At 41.5% G+C, this 21,075-nt stretch overlaps 1 protein-coding gene across 2 annotated transcripts in view; it reads right to left on the reverse strand.

Moving 5' to 3' along the window:
• Nucleotides 1-21,075, reverse strand: part of AEBP1 (AE binding protein 1) — a 243,616-nt gene that overhangs the window by 170,580 nt on the left and 51,961 nt on the right. For both annotated transcript variants that reach the window (XM_086943442.1, XM_086943443.1), the window contains exons 5-7: nucleotides 18,095-18,184; nucleotides 6,201-6,290; nucleotides 2,197-2,262 (exon numbers count right to left, since the gene is read on the reverse strand). In XM_086943442.1, coding sequence (XP_086799568.1) covers nucleotides 2,197-2,262; nucleotides 6,201-6,290; nucleotides 18,095-18,184 — 246 coding nt within the window. The remainder of the gene's footprint in view (nucleotides 1-2,196; nucleotides 2,263-6,200; nucleotides 6,291-18,094; nucleotides 18,185-21,075) is intronic.

Below are 21,075 nucleotides of genomic sequence, written 5' to 3' on the forward strand. Positions count from 1 at the left end.
GGACAGTCGCGTGTTGAGGCATTCGGGTCCTAGGTCGTAGAGGGCTTTGTGTGCGTCTGTGAGGAGACAGAACGTTATGGACAGTCGCGTGTTGAGGCATTCGGGTCCTAGGTCGTAGAGGGCTTTGTGTGCGTGGGTAAGGAGACGGAACGTTATTCTCTTGTTGACGGGGAGCCAGTGGAGGTCTTTCAGGTGACCGGAAATGTGAGCTTGATGGGGGATGTCCAGTATGAGTCTAGCTGAGGCGTTTTGGATGCGTTGGAGTTTTTTCTGTAGTTTGACTGTGGTTCCGGCATAAAGGGTGTTTCCGTAATCCAGTCGGCTTGTGACCAGTGCGTGGGTGACCGTCTTTCTTGTTTCGGTGGGGATCCAACGGAAGACTTTTTTGAGCATGCGTAGGATGTTGAAGCATGAGGATGAGACGGCGTTGACTTGTTTGGTCATCGAGAGGGAGGAGTCCAGGATGAAGCCCAGGTTACGTGCATGGTCCGTGGGTATGGGTGCGGTTCCCAGGGCCGGTGGCCCCCATGAGTCATCCCAGGCAGAGGGGGATGATCCTAAGATGAGGACTTCCGTTTTGTCCGAGTTCAGTTTCAAACGGCTGTTCTTCATCCACTCGGCTACTTCTTCGTGTAAGTTGGTTTTGGCGGTGTTTGGGTCTTTGGTGAGGGAGAGGATCAGCTGGGTGTCGTCTGCGTAGGAGATGATGTTGAGGTTGTGTTGGCGTGCGATGGATGCGAGGGGAATCATGTATATGTTGAAGAGGGTGGGACTGAGTGATGATCCTTGTGGAACGCCGCAGATGACTTTGGTGGCATCTGATCTAAAAGGGGGAGGCGTACTCTCTGGGTTCTTCCGGCGAGGAACGAGATGATCCAGTCCAATGCTTTTCCTTGTATCCCGACGTTGCTGAGGCGTTGTATGAGGGTGCTATGACAGACTGTGTCGAAGGCTGCGGAGAGGTCAAGTAGGATGAGGGCAGCTGTTTCTCCGTTGTCCAGTTGAGTTCGGATGTCGTCTGTTGCTGCGATAAGGGCGGTTTCGGTGCTGTGTTTGGCTCGGAAGCCGGACAGTGAGGGGTCGAGGGATTTGTTGGCTTCGAGGAAGGCGGCGAGCTGGCTGTTGACGGCTTTCTCAATAACTTTGGCAGGGAATGGGAGAAGCGATATGGGGCGGTAGTTCTTAAGTTCAGTGGGGTCTGCTGTGGATTTCTTCAGAAGGGCGCTGAGTTCGGCATGTTTCCAGCTTTCCGGGAAGGTAGCGGAGTTGAGGGAGCAGTTGATGACGTCTCGGAGATGGGGTGCGATGATGGAGTCTGCTTTGTTGAAAATGTGGTGGGGACATGGGTCGGTTGGCGAACCTGAGTGGATGGAGTTCATCAGGCGGATGGTGTCTTCAGTGGTGATTGGGTTCCAGGCGCAAAGGTTGTTAGAGGGGGTGTTGGTTCGGAGGTGGGAAAGGAGAAGTAGGAAAAAAGCTAGGATGGTGAGCTGGATTAAGGATATAGGAGAGGGAAGACTGAGATGGGGAGGTGTGCTTGATAAGGGAGAAACACATTGCGGATCAGGTTAAGCTGGGAATGAGTAAGTTAATGGAGAGACAAAGAGAGGTGCATATTAAGTAGCAGAGAAATGAAGTATAAAGAGAGAGAAGTATGCTGAGTTAACATTTAAAAAGGACCTGAGTTGAAGGGTTGTTGACTTAACTCCATGGCTGCTATGCGTTTTCCCCATCTGTGCTGCAAATTGTTGTTTTACATTGTTTCATGACGAGCTGGGCTCGTCATGAGTGTACGAGGAGGCTACACCATGACGAGCCCAGCTCGTCATGAGTGTGGAAGGGGTTAAGGATGCATCAGTTAAGGTAGTGAATGTTAAAGTGGTGGGCTGGATGAAGGGATACCTTAGAAGGCAGCCAGGGGGAATGACAAGGTCAAACAGCTGAGTAGGAGTATGGGGCTATTAGCAGTAGATAGCATTTAATACCACTATTCATCGTTCCCACAATCTGTGACCCCCAGCATTCGAAATTCATCAGCTTTACCTTCCAAAAGTAACTGCATTACTGGGGCACAAATACTGGGGTGCTGGCAAACTAAAGGAGGCAGAGCCTTATGAATAACGTCACCCCCCATGTAATAGAAAAACAGCTATGGCCACATTCAGGAAGCAAAGCTACACAGGATCAGGCACTCACAGTCATCATCGTCCTCGTGCTCCAACTCTTCATTGTAGTCCTGCGTCGGAGGCTCTTCAGGCTTCGCTATAAGTTGAAAAACAGAAATGTCACCATTATGGAGTGCAGTTCCATCTTATTCATCACTTTTTATTCAAGACTCCAATTCCATTCTGGGCTCACAATCCTCCTTTTAAAGAAAGCACTTGCTCACTGATAACGAGGAACTTTTTTATTCAACATAACATATCAAAGCCTCCCAATAAAATTATTCAAGACCCTAATTCTATACTGTGCCCACATACCCCTTTAAAGTAAGCACTTGCTGATAACCAGGAACGTTTGGCCACCTCCCTATTCGGGTCTGTCCCTTAATCTCAATTCTGATGTGCTTCAGTGACCCCATTACCTGCCTAATAGGACTCTGCATGGAGTTGCTCACCGAAGAAGGTGACAAATCTAGACACAAGTGTTGTTGTTTATGTTAATGCCTAAAGAAAGAACGGGAGCACCAGAAGACTACATGGAAAACTGGATGAACCACAGAAACTGCCAGAGGCTGTCATGGGAGATAAATAACCAAAGAGAAGGAGATACTAAAGAACTTACAGTGTGGTGAGACACCTATAGTGTATCACCTAGTAAGTGATAACTAATCTATCACACCCATAGAATAGTGTGTCTGTCTGAGCCTGTCAAAGTCCAAAAGAAGAAACTACAAACAAGGAACCATAAATAAGCTTTTATAGAGGTCAGACAACTGCAACCGGCTTGATGCCTTATAGAAGTTTAAGAAAAGTAAAAAGTCCACCTCACCCTTCATAGAACATTGCGACACCAACAACTGGCAAAAGTCTGATCAGAACTTAATGCCAAAGTGAGTTTGTAGGAAGTTAGCATGCCTATAACCTACTCTACATGTGCATGTAGAGTAGGTTATAGGCACGCTATATGCAAATCAGTCTTGACCGTGCTCCTTTTGGAACAGTTCAGCCTGTACTGCCAAGCTAGGTCCTCCCTGAACCGGAACACAAGCAACCCAGGATTGGTTTTGCCCTAGTTATGGGCTCATCAGCCGGGTACAGCTTGGTACCAGTGACACAGTGTGCATGGGACCAGTGTCTGGGCATACCTGTCACACTTGAGGCAACATACTAAAGTATACAACAAAAGTGCTGAATGGAATGCTTGAATTATTCTCAGACCCTGATAATTACTTGGGTCACGTCCTAATCCATTGTTATTTTGCACACCATGTCACCTCAGTTAGGACCCAGGTATGTGCAAATCAGTCTTGTCCCTGCTCCAATTAGAACAGCCCACCCCGAACTGTCAAGCCAGGTCCTCCCTGGACCAGAACACAAGTAACCCAGGACCAATTTCATCCTAGTAATGAGCTCATCAGCCGTGTACTGCTTGGTTCCAGTGACACAGTACGCATGGGACCCATGTCTGGGCATCCCCAGTCCACTGAGGGATACACATTACAATTTACAAAAAAGTGATGAATAGAATGCTTGGATTAATCTCAGCCACGGGTATTTACTCTGGGTCGCATCCCAATCTATAGTTATTTTGCACACAATGACATCTTAGTTTGTACCCAGCTATATGCAAATCAGTCTTGACCCTGCTTCAATTGGAACAGTCTACCTTTAACTGCCAAGCTAGGTCTTCCCTGAACTGGAACACAAGCAACCCAGGACTGTTTTTGCCCTAGTTATGGGCTTATCAGCCAGGTACAGCTTAGTGATCCTGATGTAGACAGTGCTCCCATAATCCATCTTGTGACTAGGGCATGAAAAGAAAAAAAAAATTGATGAGGCGGAATAGTTCAACAAGTAATTTAATATTTGAAGGACAATTAAATTAATCCCTCATATGGAAATTAATGTCCTCAGGAGTTCATCTATATTGAAAAAGCACACACCGGTATGTGATCCAAATGTCTGTTCCTATATGTATATTTGTTTAAATGCAGTACCACATGAAATATCTTCACACAAATTCAATAAAATAATACATGAAATATATACATATGAATTCAAAATATATAAACCATCACACACATTCTGTACAAAGAAAGGGAAGAGTCCTTGTTACCCTGATTTCTTGTACGGATGCAAAAGGAAAACAATTTTTTCTCAACAAATATGGTTTGCAATCTGCATTAAGGGGATAGTCCTTTAAACAGCACCAACAAGGGTAAATATGTATCTAAGCTTCTTTCTATATTGAGTTGTACTGTATAGTTCCTTTTAGTTCAAATGAAATTTGTTAGGGCTTCTCCTATGTGTGAAATCGACGCGTTTCAGCCCATTTGCCTTGGGCCTCATCAGGACTGGGGCAAAAAGTAAACGTACAATAGATAAAGTATATTCCTTGTATTTATATATTTACATATATACAACTATATTCAAGATTTCATATAGGAGATTCACCACATTGAGAAAATAGTCCAACAAGAACCTTGTACAGAAGAATTTATTTTTGTGGGCAGTAGCGAGCTTTGAGTGATTAAAAAGAAATAGGAAAGCAAGGAAGAATGTTCCAACGGTGAATACCTCCTGTGCATCTACCATGTTGATTTTGTACTTAAAATATTTTGCGGAGAAGTTTTTCCCTTTTCTTAGAAAAGCAGTCTCCACAGTGTCCCACTTTTTGGTGCAATACTTGGAGATTTTTAAAGACTTTCTCTTGCTCTTTTTTTGAGGCAGACTCCATGTCGATCCTCATATTGACTTTGTACTTAGAGATTTTACAGACTTTTCTGAGACTTCTATCAAGTACGTACCCATGACAGTTTGCTCTTTGACTCTGTATTTGTAATATTTTTGCATTATTTTGTCTTATGGTAGACGGCATCTGGCTCTATTTAACTAGAATAGAGACTGTGCCTTATTCTAATTACCATTATTTTGCATTTTGAGAATTAATTGATATTTTGATTTGAACTGAATACCCAACTATTTTTGTCTGCTGTAATACTATTAAATGTTAAATTAATCTTCATGGTTTTGACTTTGAACCGTGTCTGCTGTTAGTTTGATTTCACTTGGTTTATCTGTATTCCAAGGTCACCGTTATTTGGGAATCATACAGGACCAGGATACCAAAAATGATTATTTAAGAATAATAATTCAATGTCAACAGTTTCTGGGAGACGGAAATTAGGTTCAACATCTAAGCACTTTAAAAAACAACTAAAGCTTATGAGTTTCAGCCCATTTAATGAATCGAGCCACTCAATAAGAATTGTTGTAATTTGGTCTCGCCTAGAGACCACTTTCATTGTCTTGCCAACCTTATGTTTTCTAACGAATCATAATTAAAATATGCGTGTATTTATCTGTATATATACACAGAGGTTTTGGCAGGCCCTCTTCATCCACTGGCCTGTTCACGTGTCATTCACATTTTGTTTCCACTCACAGCAACATACAGCATGAGGCAAGGGGTTAGCCTAATTAAGCCATTGATTCTCGTCACTGTGCACATGTGAAAATCTTCCTAAAAGTTAGGTACTCAAACACAAGGGCAGGATATTTGCTTTAATTTTGCTTTCATTTCATGTTCTTTTAAATTCACTTCTGCAGTGTTTTTTTTGCACTTTTTACTTTTGCAGGCGTATACATGCCATTTTCATTCACTGCTAGTTTTACTTATTACATTTGCAATTTTAATTCCTGTGGCATATGTTTGCAACAAATAAAGAAAAGAAACAGTGCAGACTTACCAAGGCTGACCTATTGGTCTTTTAAGTTGCAGCCTTTCTTTCGTTTTTCAGATTTTTTATTTTTAATATTTGTATGTGCATTCGTCTTCAGTTTTAATGGACTTTTTACCCAAACTGAAAGTGATGATGCTAAAAAATATTTAGTCAAAACTCTGACAAAAGTACTTCTTGATCTGTATGAAATGTTAAAAAAAAATAAAGTAACTACATTCTATTCTTTGCCCATTGCCCTGTGGAGACTGGCACATAAAACCTGATGTTTCTCTTTTATTTTGTCTAGTGAACCTACCAGGACGACCATCTGGTCTCCAGCCCTCCCGATCAGGTTCCACAGGCTCCACAGGTTCCACAGGCTCAAGGGGTGGTTCATAATACTCATCTGAAAAAAAGAATCGGACAGTGCATGATCGAAAGCTTCACCTTCATCACACCTGACTCCAATGAACCACCTGAAAAAAAATATTACTGAAGAGAAGAGGCTGATCCTATGTTGAAGCAGCAAACCAATTCTAGATATCAGCAATAGAATATCAGGAAAATGTCAAAATGGCATGTCCTAATAAAATGAAATATTAAAATAAAATAATTCGAAAACGGCAAAACTAAATGAATACATACATTAAATCAACAAAAAAGGAGAAAGGGTGAACCAAACTTACCCACTGTTGCTCCTTTGTAAATTTATTGAAAGATTTGCAGTGAAAATGTATGTTAAAAAGAATACGAACTGCTCAGGATACATTACGGAATTTAGGAAAGGTTAGGTATCATGAAGCAAATGTTAGTACCCCTTCAGTGGTCCCACTGAGCACATAGTTACTGGGCCACAGATGCAGGTGTTGAGTCCTTTTACCACTGATGTCCCGGGACTGACTTACTATGGCCACTGATAACTGAGCACTAAGAATACCCCATTAGCACATAACTCAGGGAAGTGAGACGAGCAGGGAGTGTGGGGTTTGAGACTCTGGATTTAACAATGAACACAAAAGCTCGTAATAACAAATGTCCCACCCAGTGCTTTTACCTATGCAAAAAATTATGCACCGATCACGTAAAACAACAGGTAGGTGTAAGCAACACAGAGTATGACTAGGGTGCTACAGGAAAAGCATATAAAACAATCTCCAAAGGAAATTAACAGGTGCAGGCTTTCAGTGAAGAATTCCTGCAGATAAATGACAAGCGGACCAGGGAACATTGGAGGACGAACACTGTCCACCGACTCTGTGCTTAGAGACCAGTCGGTATTAAGCGCTCTATAAATTTCAATTAACATTAACATTGACTGGGGCACTGCCTGCCGGTATCCCAGAGAGGTAGCAATCCGGGTGGCGTTCCGACTGTTTCAGCTTAAGCTCCTCCATAAAGCTTATTAGGTCTCGCTGGCGTTGCAGCGCGAAGCGCTGCCGCCAACGAGACTTATAGTCATCGTGATTGCCTCCAAGGGAGACAGACCTGGAGACAGACCTGTGCACGAGCCGATTGTAGTATGGGCACGAGCCGATTCAGGTCTGTGAACGCACTTCACAGTGGAACAGCTTGTGCGCCGCAAGTAACAATTATCACAGCATGAGACCCCACTTATCACAGCATGTCAACAGGCACCCCAGGCTGCTGGAGCACTCAACTATAATTAATGTGCAGTTGAGTGCTCCAGCAGTGTGGGGGCCTCTCTGCATGCTGTGATAATTATCACTTTGGGGCCTCATGCTGTGATAATTAGGGCGGCATGCTCTATTTGCAGCACTGAACATTTTCAAAGAAGGCGAAGCAGCAACATTCATTGGTCACTCACCCTCACCCCCTCACACCACCTGACCCCTCACACACCTCCTCACCTTCACACCCCCTCACTCTCACACACCCTCACCCTCACTCACCCTCTCACCCTCACTCACCCCTCTCACCCCCTCACCTTCACACACCCTCACCCTCACTCACCCTCTCACCCTCACACCGCCTCACCCTCACACCCCCTCACACCCTCACCCTCACACCCCTCACCCTCACAGCCCTCACCCTCACTACCTTCCACCCCCTCACCCTCACCCCCACACCCCCTCACCCTCACACCCCCTCACCCTCACACCCCCTCACACCCCTCACCCTCACACACCATCACCCTCAAAAACCCTCACCCTCACTCACCCTCACATACACTCACTAGCATAGCATAACAAAACATAGCATAGCATAACGAAACATAGCATAGCACAACAAACAAAAGCATAGGATAGCAAAAGCACAGCATAACAAAACAAAGCATAGGATAGCAAAACAAAACATAGCATAACAAAACAAAACATAGCATAGCAAAACACAACACAACATAGTATAGCATAACAAAACACAACAAAACATAGCATAGCATAACAAAACATAGCATAACAAAACAAAGCATAACATAACAAAGCATAGCAAAACAAAACATATCATGGTAAAACAAAACATAGCATAACATAACACAACAAAACATAGCAGAACAAAACATAGCATAACATACCATAAAACAAAGCATAGCATAACAAAACATAGCATAACAAAACATAGCAAAACACAGCAAAACATAGCATAGCATAACAAAACAAACCATAGCATAACATAACAAAGAATAGCAAAACAAAACATAGGATAGTAAAACAAAACATAGCATAACATAACACAACAAAACAGCAGAACAAAACAGCATAACATAACAAAACAGCAGAACAAAACAGCATAACATAACAAAACATAGCGTAACATAACATAAAACAAAGCATAGCATAACAAAACATAGCATAACAAAACATAGCAAAACACAACAAAATATAGCATAGCATAACTAAACAAAACATAGCATACATAACAAAACACAGCATTGCAAAGCATAGCAAAACCTAGCATAGCATAAGAAAACACAACAAAACATAGCATAGCATAACAAAACACAACATAGCATAGCATAACAAAACAAAGCTTAGTATAACAAAGCATAGCATAGCATAACAAAACATAGCATAACAAAACATAGCATAGCAAAACAAAGCATAGCATAATAAAACACAACAAAACATAGCATAGCATAACAAATCATAGCAAAACACAACAACACATAGCATAGCATAACAAAACAAAGCATAGGATAGCAAAACTTAGCATAGCATAACATAACAAAACAAAGCATAGGATAGCAAAACATAGCATAACATAAAACATAGCATAACAAAACACAACAACACATAGCAGAACAAAACATAGCATAACATAACAAAGCATAGCATAACAAAACAGCAAAACACAACAAAACATAGCATAGCATAACACACAACAAAGCATAGCATACATAACAAAACATAGCATTGCAAAGCATAGCAAAACCTAGCATAGCATAACAAAACACAACAAAACATAGCATAGCATAACAAAATACAACATAGCATAGCATACCAAAACACAACATAGCATAGCCTAACAAAACAACGCTTGGCATAGCATAACAAAACATAGCATAACAAAACATAGCATAACAAAGCATAGCATAACTAAGCATAGCATAACAAAGCATAGCATAACAAAACATAGCATAGCAAAACAAAGCATAGCATAATAAAACACAACAAAACATAGCATAGCATAACAAAAAATAGCATAACAAAGCATAGCATATCAAAACACAACAAAACATAGCATAGCATAACAAAACACAACAAAACATAGCATAGCATAACTAAGCAAAGCATAGGATAGCAAAACTAAACAGAGCATAGCATAACAAAACAAAGCATAGGATAGCAAAACATAGCATAGCATAACAAAACATTGCATAACATGACAAAACATAGCATAACAAAACACAACAACACATGGCATAACAAAACATAGCAAAACACAACAAAACATAGCATAGCTTAACAAAACACAACAAAATATAGCACAGCAAAACAAAACATATAATAGCATAGCAAAACATAGCATATCAAACACAACAAAACCAAGCATAGCATAGCATACCAAAACATAGCATAGCAAAACAAAGCATAGCATAATAAAACACAAAACATAGCATAGCATAACAAAATGTAGCATAGCATAACAAAGCATAGCATAGCAAAACATAGCATAGTAAAACAAAGCATAGCATAGCATAACAAACACAACAAAACATAGCATAGCATAACAAAACAAAGCATAGGATAGCAAAACATAGCATAGCATAATAAAACAAAGCATAACAAAACATTGCATAGCATAACAAAACATAGCATAACATAACAGAACATAGCATAGCAAAACAAAACACAACAACACATAGCATAACAAAACATAGCAAAACGCAACAAAACATAGCATAGCATAACAAAACACAACAACACATAGCATAACAAAACATAGCAAAACACAACAAAACATAGCATAGCTTAATAAAACACAACAAAACATAGCATAACAAAACTATTTATCTATCTATCTATCTATCTATCTATCTATCTATCTATCTATCTATCTATCTATCTATCTATCTATCTATCTATCTATCTATCAGCCTCACTCTATCTATCTAATCACCATCTATCTATCTATCTATCTATCTATCTATCTATCTATCTATCTATCTATCTATCTATCTGTCTGTCTATCTATCTATCTATCTATCTATTGCCCTCACTCTATCTATTGCCCTCACTGTATTTATTGCCCTCACTCTATCTATTGCCCTCACTCTATCTATCGCCCTCACTCTATCTATCTATCTATCTATCTATCTATCTATCTATCTATCTATCTATCTATCTATCTATCTATCTATCTATCTATCTATCTATCTATCTATCTATCTATCTATCTGTCTATCTATCGCCCTCACTCTATCTATCTATCTGTCTATCGGCCTCACACTATCTATCTAATCGCCATCTATCTATCTATCTATCTATCTATCTATCTATCTATCTATCTATCTATCTATCTATCTATCTATCTATCTATCTATCTATCTATCTATCTGTCTATCTATCGCCCTCACTCTATCTATCTATCTGTCTATCGGCCTCACACTATCTATCTAATCGCCATCTATCTATCTATCTATCTATCTATCTATCTATCTATCTATCTATCTATCTATCTATCTATCTATCTATCTATCTATCTATCACAATAAAATACACTGAACATATTCTTCACAAAAGTTATTTACAAAAGTTTAAGCTATTGCCATTATAAATTACAATAACTTTTATTTAAGTATTAATTATTAAAAAAATTAAAAGCCATTGTTATTTGTAATATCAATACATCTAAGTCACGTGAGTACACCACATATTGCATTACAAATGCTATAGGTGTCACAAGTTATAACTATTGGCATTGTAAATGACAAAGCTATTAATTTTGCTATTTTCAAAACCAACACATAAATAAAAAATGTGTCATTTACAATACCATTAGCTCAAACTTTCCTAATGCGAGACCTTATGCATTGCAAATGCTTGTTAAACCAGAATGTATGCCATGGGGAGAGCAGATACAGTTAATTGCCTGAGAGGGTGGGCGCTAAGAGGTACGCACCTGCACACGATGTGGGACTGCCCCAAATTGAGGCCGTCTGGAGGTGGGTACAGAGCAAAATACCTGAGACCTTAGACGAGCCACTGGAGCTGACTCCTGGGCAGGTAATGTTGGAACTGTGGGGGAACCTCACAATTAACAGGACTTCTCTTCTGTATTTTGGCATTAATGGTGGCTATATGGGACATTACCCAAAGGCAGCGGAGTGCAAATACACAAAAGGTGAGGGGAGGAATGCTTGCATTATCCAGGCATCATATACAAAGGTTTCAGAGTGAGAAAAAAAGAGAACTATAGTCCCTGCATTCCAACCCATCCTTCTTTTGCCCACAATGCCACATCAGACTAGACCCAGCCGAAAATATAAATCAGCCTTGTTCCTGATCCAATAGGACCAGTCCATTCCGAACAGCCAAGCCAGGTTCCCTCTGATGAGGTACACAAGCAACCCACTACCACTTTTCACTATTTACATCACTCACCTACATCCAATAGCCAGCTAAATGTGTAATAATAGAATATTCAATTGTCAAACATGAATCTTTCGATATAGGAATATGGTCACTGGGTTATCCCCCTGAGCATGGTAATTGGTTGAATAAAACTTCAGTTTGCCTTTTGTAATAAATACACTTAGGTCTCAATTCCGATTGAGGTTTAAGTCCCCTTAGGTCTCAACACTCTTACATGTTGGCTCACTATTTAATATGTATTTCTGGAATGTTACCTGTACAATGAACTTCACCACTTGTACACGAGCAAGACAGAAGGAACTGTTTAGTTGAGCAACACGTTTAAATATAGTATCAAGCAAGGCTGTGTTTGTGCATTCATATTGGACTGAATTCTGACAAAGACATGTAAAGAGAAAACAAAATGTTCCCTATTCCCCAGGCCAGTTAATTAAAAAAAAAAGCTAGAATCCAGGATAAAAAATAAAAAATTGAACAACGGCTCACATGTCTGCCATCAAAACGGCTAACCATAAACCAAATACTGAGTCACCCAGACCACGCAAATAGTGCATAGTAATTAATAAGTAAAGTTGGTAAAACATATAAGTTCCCATTTCTTAAGAAGTGGTGGGAGATCTCCATAAGCCCATGACCTATGTCTCTGTATACTACTAACCTCGTTTTGTACCTTAGCTAATACGTGACAAGCCATTTCATGGGAATCCAGATAAACCCACTCTGTTCTGTGATGCAGCAGTGCATTATATGCTTCATCCACTTTTAGAACACAGGGATACCTTTTCTATGATGCTATTTCTACTTAACAAGGATGATTCTTTTATTTATAGCGCTACACAATCAAATTATTTTCAAATTATTTAAAGTTTTTTAAAATTATTTTCAAATTATTATTTTAATACACAATCATTCTGTTCTGTAAAATGCAATTTAATAATAATGGCATCATAAAACACACAAGTGATTTCATACTCATATACATCAATCAAAAACAATTATTGAATTTTCTTTTCTTTTGTATTAGAAATTCAAATGATCATCTTAGTTATGCATACAAAAATATCTATAATTATTCACATTTTTAACACACACTCTAACTTGATAAAGGAGTCTACAATGACAAAGCATTGTTTTAATACACACTTCATCTAAATATTTCTTACATGAAAAGTACACGAAGAGTACATCATATAATATATATTTATGTCAAACCAGCAATTAATTCATCCATTGATCTCCTGGACTCCTGCCACTGTTTTGTTGTTTAAATAGGTCATTATTGCATTTTTACAGATGAAGCAAAACAATGTACAAGGGTTGTCTTCGTTTACAGTTCCTTAGGCATTCAATAATGCAGGTTGCATACAACACTATTAGGAGAAATTGCATTACACCGTTGTGTGGGTCGGGCGGGTGTGTTTATCTGGGGGCCGTGGTTGGAAATTCAAATCTGTCTCAAGGGTCTATCAGTTGTGTGGGGTCTACACCGCTTTATTGAAGCCGGGATTTGGGTTTGTCCTCTAGTGCCAGTAACAGTACATCCCAACTTGTGACCTGGGCATCCTGCCCGGCTTGTCGATGGAGGTGCTGCAGGGCACCATCCTCAGTCCTGGCCCATGGTTGGACATTGCTTTCCCGTCCCCCCACCGGCGGCGCTTTGGCTGCCTCCAGTGCATAGCTAGCGCATGGCGCACCAGCACCAAGGCGAGGTCTATGAGTCTGATTCCCGCTTTGCCCATTTTGGGAGGAGGCATGAACCCTTATCCTGTTATGACCAGAGCCGGCTTTATGGCAGTGTGACTTGTGCAACCGCACTGGCCGCTGACCTGGGAAAGGAGCTCTGTGTTTAGCGAAAACTTACAATTTTTAAAACACCTGCAGCAGAGTTCCTTGTGAGTTCAGTTTTCAAGCAGGATTAAAAATGTCAAGATAACTTTTGTGATTAATGTTCTTGCTAGAGAGAGATCAGAGTTTTGTCTAGTGGCAGTTTTGACTCGCCATTAATTAGCGCAGAAGGCTAAAATGCCTGCTGCAAAGATCGGGTACCTTGCAGCTAACAGATCTGTATTTTATGTGGATAGCTGAGTGAATTACTACTTTTGTCACAGAGATCCTTTTGTTACCGCAGTTCATAAGATAAAACCCTAATATGGAGCACTGACTGTTACGAACTGTCATAAAACAATTGGATATGATCCAGCGTTTTCTGGGCCCACTTGGTCCTCCGATGGACCTTTTGAATCCGACTGAAATGTGATTCGAGTTAGTATTTACTTTCAATCAAATCTCAGTTAACAGTGCAACCCATTTGGCTACACAATGAGGACCACGAACCGGTAGCCAAGGTTAAGAAGGTTTATTACAAACTAATAATCAAGTTCAAATACACAACTCTTAAGACCATGCCGTAAAGGTACAGAATAATAATGGGAAGTACCAACCTCCTTAAGAAATTGAGGCGGATTAGTATCAGACAAACAAGCAGTTCAGTATCAGGGATACTAAAGAGCAGCATCAATATTTGATGCCCAGAAAATAGTCTAAGACTCCCTCGCCTATACATTAGTAATTTAAATCTCCAAAATCCAGTCTAGAGGGAATGGATGGTTCGATAATCTAAAAGTCTCAAAACCAGGAAATTCCCATGAAGGAGATTAGGACAAGACAAGGAAAATCAATTTAAAAAGTGTTTCCATTTCAGAAGCTCGGTCAAGTCTTCAATGAGTCAGGAATACGTGTAAGCCTAAGCAAAACTTAGGAAAGAATCAAATGTGGAGAAGCGTGGCTCAATGGTTAGAGCGGCAGACCCTGATGCAGAGGTCTGGATTGGGACCAGGGTTCAATTCCCGCCTCGGCGGCTCTTCGACACAATCGCCCCGGACCTGATCATTTTTGCCTCGGTGCCTAGTTTAATCATGGGTCCCACTCTGTGACTCTGGGCAATAGCTTGCTTAATCTCCACAACGGCCCCAGCAGCGCTTGGAAGCCTGGCTTCACCTTGGGGGTGCCCAGGAGTGGACATCTAACAGGAAATCCAGGAAGGGTTCCACAGCGGTATGAATACAGCACTACGAGACCTCTGGGTAGAAGTGTGCCATATAAATACATACAAACACAAAGCATTGAGGTCTAAACCTCTCAAAGTCCATTCAGGTAATAGGGGATCACAGAAGGTGTCTGCATGGAACCCACGAGCGAGATCTGCATATAATCTGCAGAAGGGTTCAGCAAAGCAGTTCTGACGTCAGGGACGGTTCTGTAGTGTTCTGAAGTGATCTCTGAAAGGGTACTGAAGTCAGATGGGGTGAACACTATGTTATATCACACAAAGACTTTGGGTAACATCCCTTGTATGCTTCATCATCAGGGGTTCATTGCTCTCATCCGTTCTCATGTTGCATACTGCAACATCCAGACAAAATCACACGTTGAACATGGGAACAACATCTCCTTTTCACGCTCTTAGCAGGTTTGACACATTGCTGAATAGGCCTTTCAGTTAGTGCTCTGGTTCCCAATATACTTTCATCAAGGTCTTCTTATCAGGCTCTTTCTCTTTCTCTAATACAGTAATGTTTATATTCTAAACTAACAATGCAAATAAATACCTGCATGATTTGTCACGTTAGCAGAAAATGGGAAACAGTATTTTATGAAAGGCAGCCTGGTGAAACACAGGCCTAAATTCTCAAGACAAGTTAAAGCATTACCTCAATGATGCACATTCAATATGTGTGTACACATTTAAACACAAATGAATATACATTTATAGTATGTTGTATTGAATTTGTATTACATGTGGAATACAGGGAATCCTCAAATTAATCAAGTGTAAGTATGGCTAAGAGCTGCGTTCAAATGCATATACATGTAACATTTGTGCACACAATACATAACCTTTAGTGTTTTACACAAAATCACATTCCATACAATCAATCAATCAAAGACATTTATAGAGCGCGCTACATACCCGTAGGGTCTCAAGGCGCTGGGGGGGGGGGGGGGGGGGGGTGTCGCTACTGCTCGAACAGCCAGGTCTTCAGCTTCTTCCTGAAGGAGAGGTGGTCTTGGGTCAGGCGCAGGTCGGGAGGGAGGGAGTTCCAGGTCTTGGCGGCCAGGTAGGAGAAGGACCTTCCTCCTGTAGTCGCTCTTCGGATGCGGGGGACGTCGGCGAGGGCGTGGTTGGCTGATCGGAGGTGGCGTTTGGGAGCGTAGAAGTTGACTCGGCTGTTGAGGTAGCTCGGGCCTTGGTCGTGTAGGGCTTTGTGTGCGTGGGTGAGGAGGCGGAAGGTGATTCTTTTGTTGACGGGGAGCCAGTGAAGGTCTCTCAGATGTCCGGAGATGTGGCTGGTTCGTGGGATGTCGAGGATGAGTCTGGCTGAGGCGTTCTGGATCCGCTGGAGTCTCTTCTGGAGCTTGGCGGTGGTACCGGCGTAGAGGGCGTTGCCGTAGTCCAGTCGGCTGGTGACGAGGGCCTGGGTGACGGTCTTCCTGGTCTCGGTGGGGATCCACCAGAAGATCTTCCGTAGCATGCGAAGGATGTTGAAGCATGCCGATGAGACGTTGTTGACTTGCCTGGTCATGGAGAGGGAGGACTCCAGGATGAAGCCCAGGTTGCGCGCATGGTCTGTCGGTTTGGGTGCGGTGCCCAGGGCGGGAGGCCACCAGGAGTCGTCCCAGGCGGAGGGTGAGGAGCCCAGGATGAGGATTGTTTCTATCTAGTTATTAAGTTATTAAATATTGTTCAAGTAATATAGCACACGTTTATGAAAGTCGAATTTCACCTTCCTAGTAAGTACATTATCTACTAAATGAAGATGATTTTAATTTATTAGGGCAATCATTTCAGGTAAAACACACATAATATGAGTAAATTCTCTAAATTTACAATGAATGCACTCTTTAATAATGATGTCAAGTACAACACTTACACTAATTTGTTAAACAACACAAGAAACATGTGCTAAGTGCACGTTCATGGCATGTACCTTTTAATATATAAGTGATGCATTTGTGACATGTATAGAGTGGGCTACTTTGCACTGCACCGCATGCAAACCTCATAAAATAGGTTAAGATGTTCTGTTTTTTCTCCCCAGTTGTTTATTATCTATTACTAAGGTGGCTGAAAAGGGTTTGTTTGGTTAAATATACATTCTTATTAGTTAAGCCAGCCTTTACCAGTGGTATAAGGCAAATTAAATATATGTGAGGGAGGCGCTATGGAGAGATGAGGGGTACTTTTGCCAGGTGGTCATGAGGGAATCTGTGGAGGTGGTCATGGGGATGGCACAAAAAATGATTGTCTCACAGGGGGTCAATAGCTCTACAGCCGGCCTAGGTTATGACCATCCACTGCCACATTCTAAAGTACCTGAAGAAATACATGTGTCATGCAGAATCACATGCAAAAGTAAATGTTGAGGATTTTCAAATAGTCTTTAGCATATTTTTAAGTATTCTCAGAAACAGCAAATCAAGGAACCGGGACCCTCTGAAACAAAGGGACTTGCCAAATGTTGCACAATTCGGTCAAGTGGATAATAGAGGGTTAAAACTCAAGTCTTATAGTTGCACAACCGATAAACTTCAGCTTAAGGTCTAGGCCACATCTCAACTTAAAACCGTGAGGATCAGTTGGCCACGTCTCAACATAACCATTATATCACATCTCAGTTATACCACGAGACTACAATGGAAACACCTGCCTCAAAATGGTAATGACCACTGGAATTAAATTCATAGTAGCACTGGGCCAGCTGGATAGGTCACTCCAAGATTTCTTCTCTGGAGCAAATGCAAGGCTTAGCATTTTGGTACTCACTTAAAACAAAGCATGCTCCTAAACAAAATAACAAATGCACATTTCAATAATAAACGGAAAAAGGAAGAAAATTCACAGATGCAGCCAGCTGTGAGACAGAACACTGAAGCTCCTCGAGGATCTTCTTGCACAGTATTATTGCACAGTTTTTGGTGGTGGTTCCTCAACCTAGAGGTGCTCCTTGTCAGTAGCTTAGTCACTCTCTCCATTTCTTATTTAATGTCTATGATAGGGTTTTAAAGATTAACTAGATTCATTTTTCTATAACTGTCCTGAGTACAAACTGGGTCTTAAAACATGCTTTACCTCTTTATTATGATCTGCTGAACTTACCAGGATTAATATCTGGTCCCCAGTGCACTCTAGCAGGTACCTCAGGCTCAACAGGTTCCACGGGCTCTACGGGTGGTTCATAAAACTTGTCTGAATAACAAAACAGATAGTGCATGAGGGAGTACTTCACCTTACCAGGCTCATCAAGAACACGCCAAATACAATTAGAGAACAGAAGGTTATCTGATGTAGAAGCAGCCCACCAATTTTACACATCAGCAGAATAATCTCAGACAAACACCAAACCGGCATATCTTAGTAACAACATAAATATGGAAAAGCAAAAGGAACAGATACATTACATCAACAAAAAAGGGGACAAGTCGATCTAACTGCTGAGAATACATTAGTAGACACTACTGATTTCAGGAACGGCTGGGTACCATTGAGCAACTGGGCCTCAGCTGTAGGGGTAGAGACCTTTTACTATTGATTCTTTGGTAGGGCACAATCAAGAAGAATTGTGCAATCAAAGTAAAATCCGGGCACCATTTGTGTCTGAATTTAGTCTTCCTTTTCTACTACTCTTCTTCTAGACAGGGATTGTTGATTCTCAATGTTCTGATCTGGAACCAGTTCAAAGTGGTCCCCTTACTGTGTACATCCCTCCTCTCCAAAGCAGACACATATTTGTCTTTAGGTGACTGGTCAGCAGCAGGGGCCTCACAAGAGGAGTCTCTGAGGACAGCATCCACAGCACGAGCATGAAGAAGAGAGAAGCCCTCCCAACTGACAGATATTAGCACCTCTATGGGAACAAAAGCCTGTAAATTGGGAGTAACCTGTAAAGCAACAGAGATTGCTATCTCAAAATCTCCTTAACTTGCTATATATACTAATAATGGTGTTCTCGGAAGGGACAAAAAGCAGGATTCCACTAACTGGTAACTTCTACACTTCCATATGGAGATCTGTCTCTATCCTCCCACATTTGCTTCACAAACACCTCTGGGATGCTATCAATACCTAATGCTAATAAGGCTTTATCCAACCTTCAGCATTCAGTCAGTGGTAATCCAATAGGGATTTCATTGGCAGTCAAATGGCCCACACACGCCTCAGGCTTACTATCAAGCACTAGTCATGCATCCGGAATATAGAAAAAAGACCTTGCTACCTACCTAGGGCAGAAGGTTAGGGGATTAGGCATTTGCATGTGCTGCTAACAGTAAACAACGTTTACCACGAATCGTTCTCCCCGCAGGGAATAACAACGCGGTTGTTACAACTACCGCGTTGTGATTCCGTATACCATTACTCCGCAAGTCGGGGGAGGGGGGTGTTGGAATTAAAATCCAACACCTTCCCTATTGTCTGCACAGACTGGAGTTGGAATAGTAAATTATACTATTCCAACATCCAACTCCGCAAGTCGTTGTTCCGACTTGCGGAGTAATGGTATGAGGAATCACAACGTGGTCGTTTTAACGTCCGCGTTGTGATTCCCTGCGGGGACAAATACAGCGGAATAATGTCACACATTCGCTGCGAACAGTAGAAAAGGCATGTTCTAGATCTATCATTCAAAAATATGCTGCAACAACTGACAAGCTTATGTCAGCTGCCATGTTCTAACCAAACACCTGAATTGTGGCAAAAAGACGTGACTTCTTAAGCTGGGCAGAACTTTAAAGGCAGAGACTACACCAGCTTAGAGAATACAGACAAAACACCAGTCCTGCATCTGATTAAAAAATAGGGTGACACTACTGCCAATCTCTGTCACCTGGCAGAAGGACAGTGAGCCTGAGCTCAAGAAAGGCACTCTTGGTGTAACCCTTCAGACCACAGAGCCCCACTTTGTGCCATAAGTACTATTTAATAAACCTGGTCCCCGTGCACATGCATTACTGCTGTACGCATGTGGATACAAACATTTGAAAATACCAAAGAACCAGTGTCTATTATTCTAAGGGACACTTTGGAGGTTATGTTATCTAGGTTGGGCCAAATTGGGAATATTCAGGGCCTCACATTCTGCATCAAACTTACCCCCTTTTTTCCCTCGCTGGCTTGCTGATCTATAAACCCCCTGACTGCCCCAACAGCTCCCTCCTACAATTTTGTGATGCTATTGCCCAACTGTACCTACAATACGCCAACTTCCCTGTTCTGGGAGACTTTAACATTCACATCAATTTCCTGAACTGTTCTCAGGCTTCTCAGTTTATCCAGACCCTGCAGGCCTTAACTTCACTCAGCATGTCACCGCCTCCACCTATATACCAGGTCACATATTGGACTTAATCTTTTCCAACATTACTTGTCGCCAAGCCACTGCCCCTATGTGCCTATTAAGGACGGGCGACTTCCTTGTTCAGTTGACTTTATATGACTTATGCAACCAGGCGGAAATCAGGACAGCACCTGGAAGGAGGAGAAACTGGCAAAATGTTACTAAGGAGTCCTTCGACCTCTCTCTTCAATCTATCCTTCCATCTTTCACAGGCAATCCCGACAGTGACTCAAGCCTATTTAATCTATGAATCTCTTGCACCCTTAAAAACACTTTCGGGCCAAGAGATCCAAGCCATCTGCTCCTTGCTTTTCCCCTGCCATAAGAGCAGAGAAAAGCCTTTGAAAAAAGCTGGAGCCCAGCTGAACAGTGTCTTATGACCCTGTAGCAAAACTCACCTACAAGGCCGCTCTCAAAAAAATTCCGCAAACTTACATGGCAAACTATGAGAGAGCATTTCACGTTGTTCATCGAGAATGCGGCCAATTCTTCTAAGGAAGTCTTCAATATTGTAAAACCTTTTAACTTCTCTGAAATGATTAAAAGTGCCTTTCATCTTTCACCAGCAAACTGCATCTAGCCTATCGGACTTCTTTGATGAAAATAATTCAAAAACTTTGCTCAACTTTCCCGAGAGAAGCCAGCTCAGCAGACCAACTGATGTCCCCCACTAGTCCAGCATCTGTTCTCTCTGAATTTTACCCAATATCTGAAGAAGACTCTCTCAAAGAGTCATTGAAATGCA

The sequence above is a fragment of the Lissotriton vulgaris genome, chromosome 11, assembly GCF_964263255.1.
Source record: "Lissotriton vulgaris chromosome 11, aLisVul1.2, whole genome shotgun sequence".
In the NCBI taxonomy this organism is placed as follows: domain Eukaryota; kingdom Metazoa; phylum Chordata; class Amphibia; order Caudata; family Salamandridae; genus Lissotriton; species Lissotriton vulgaris.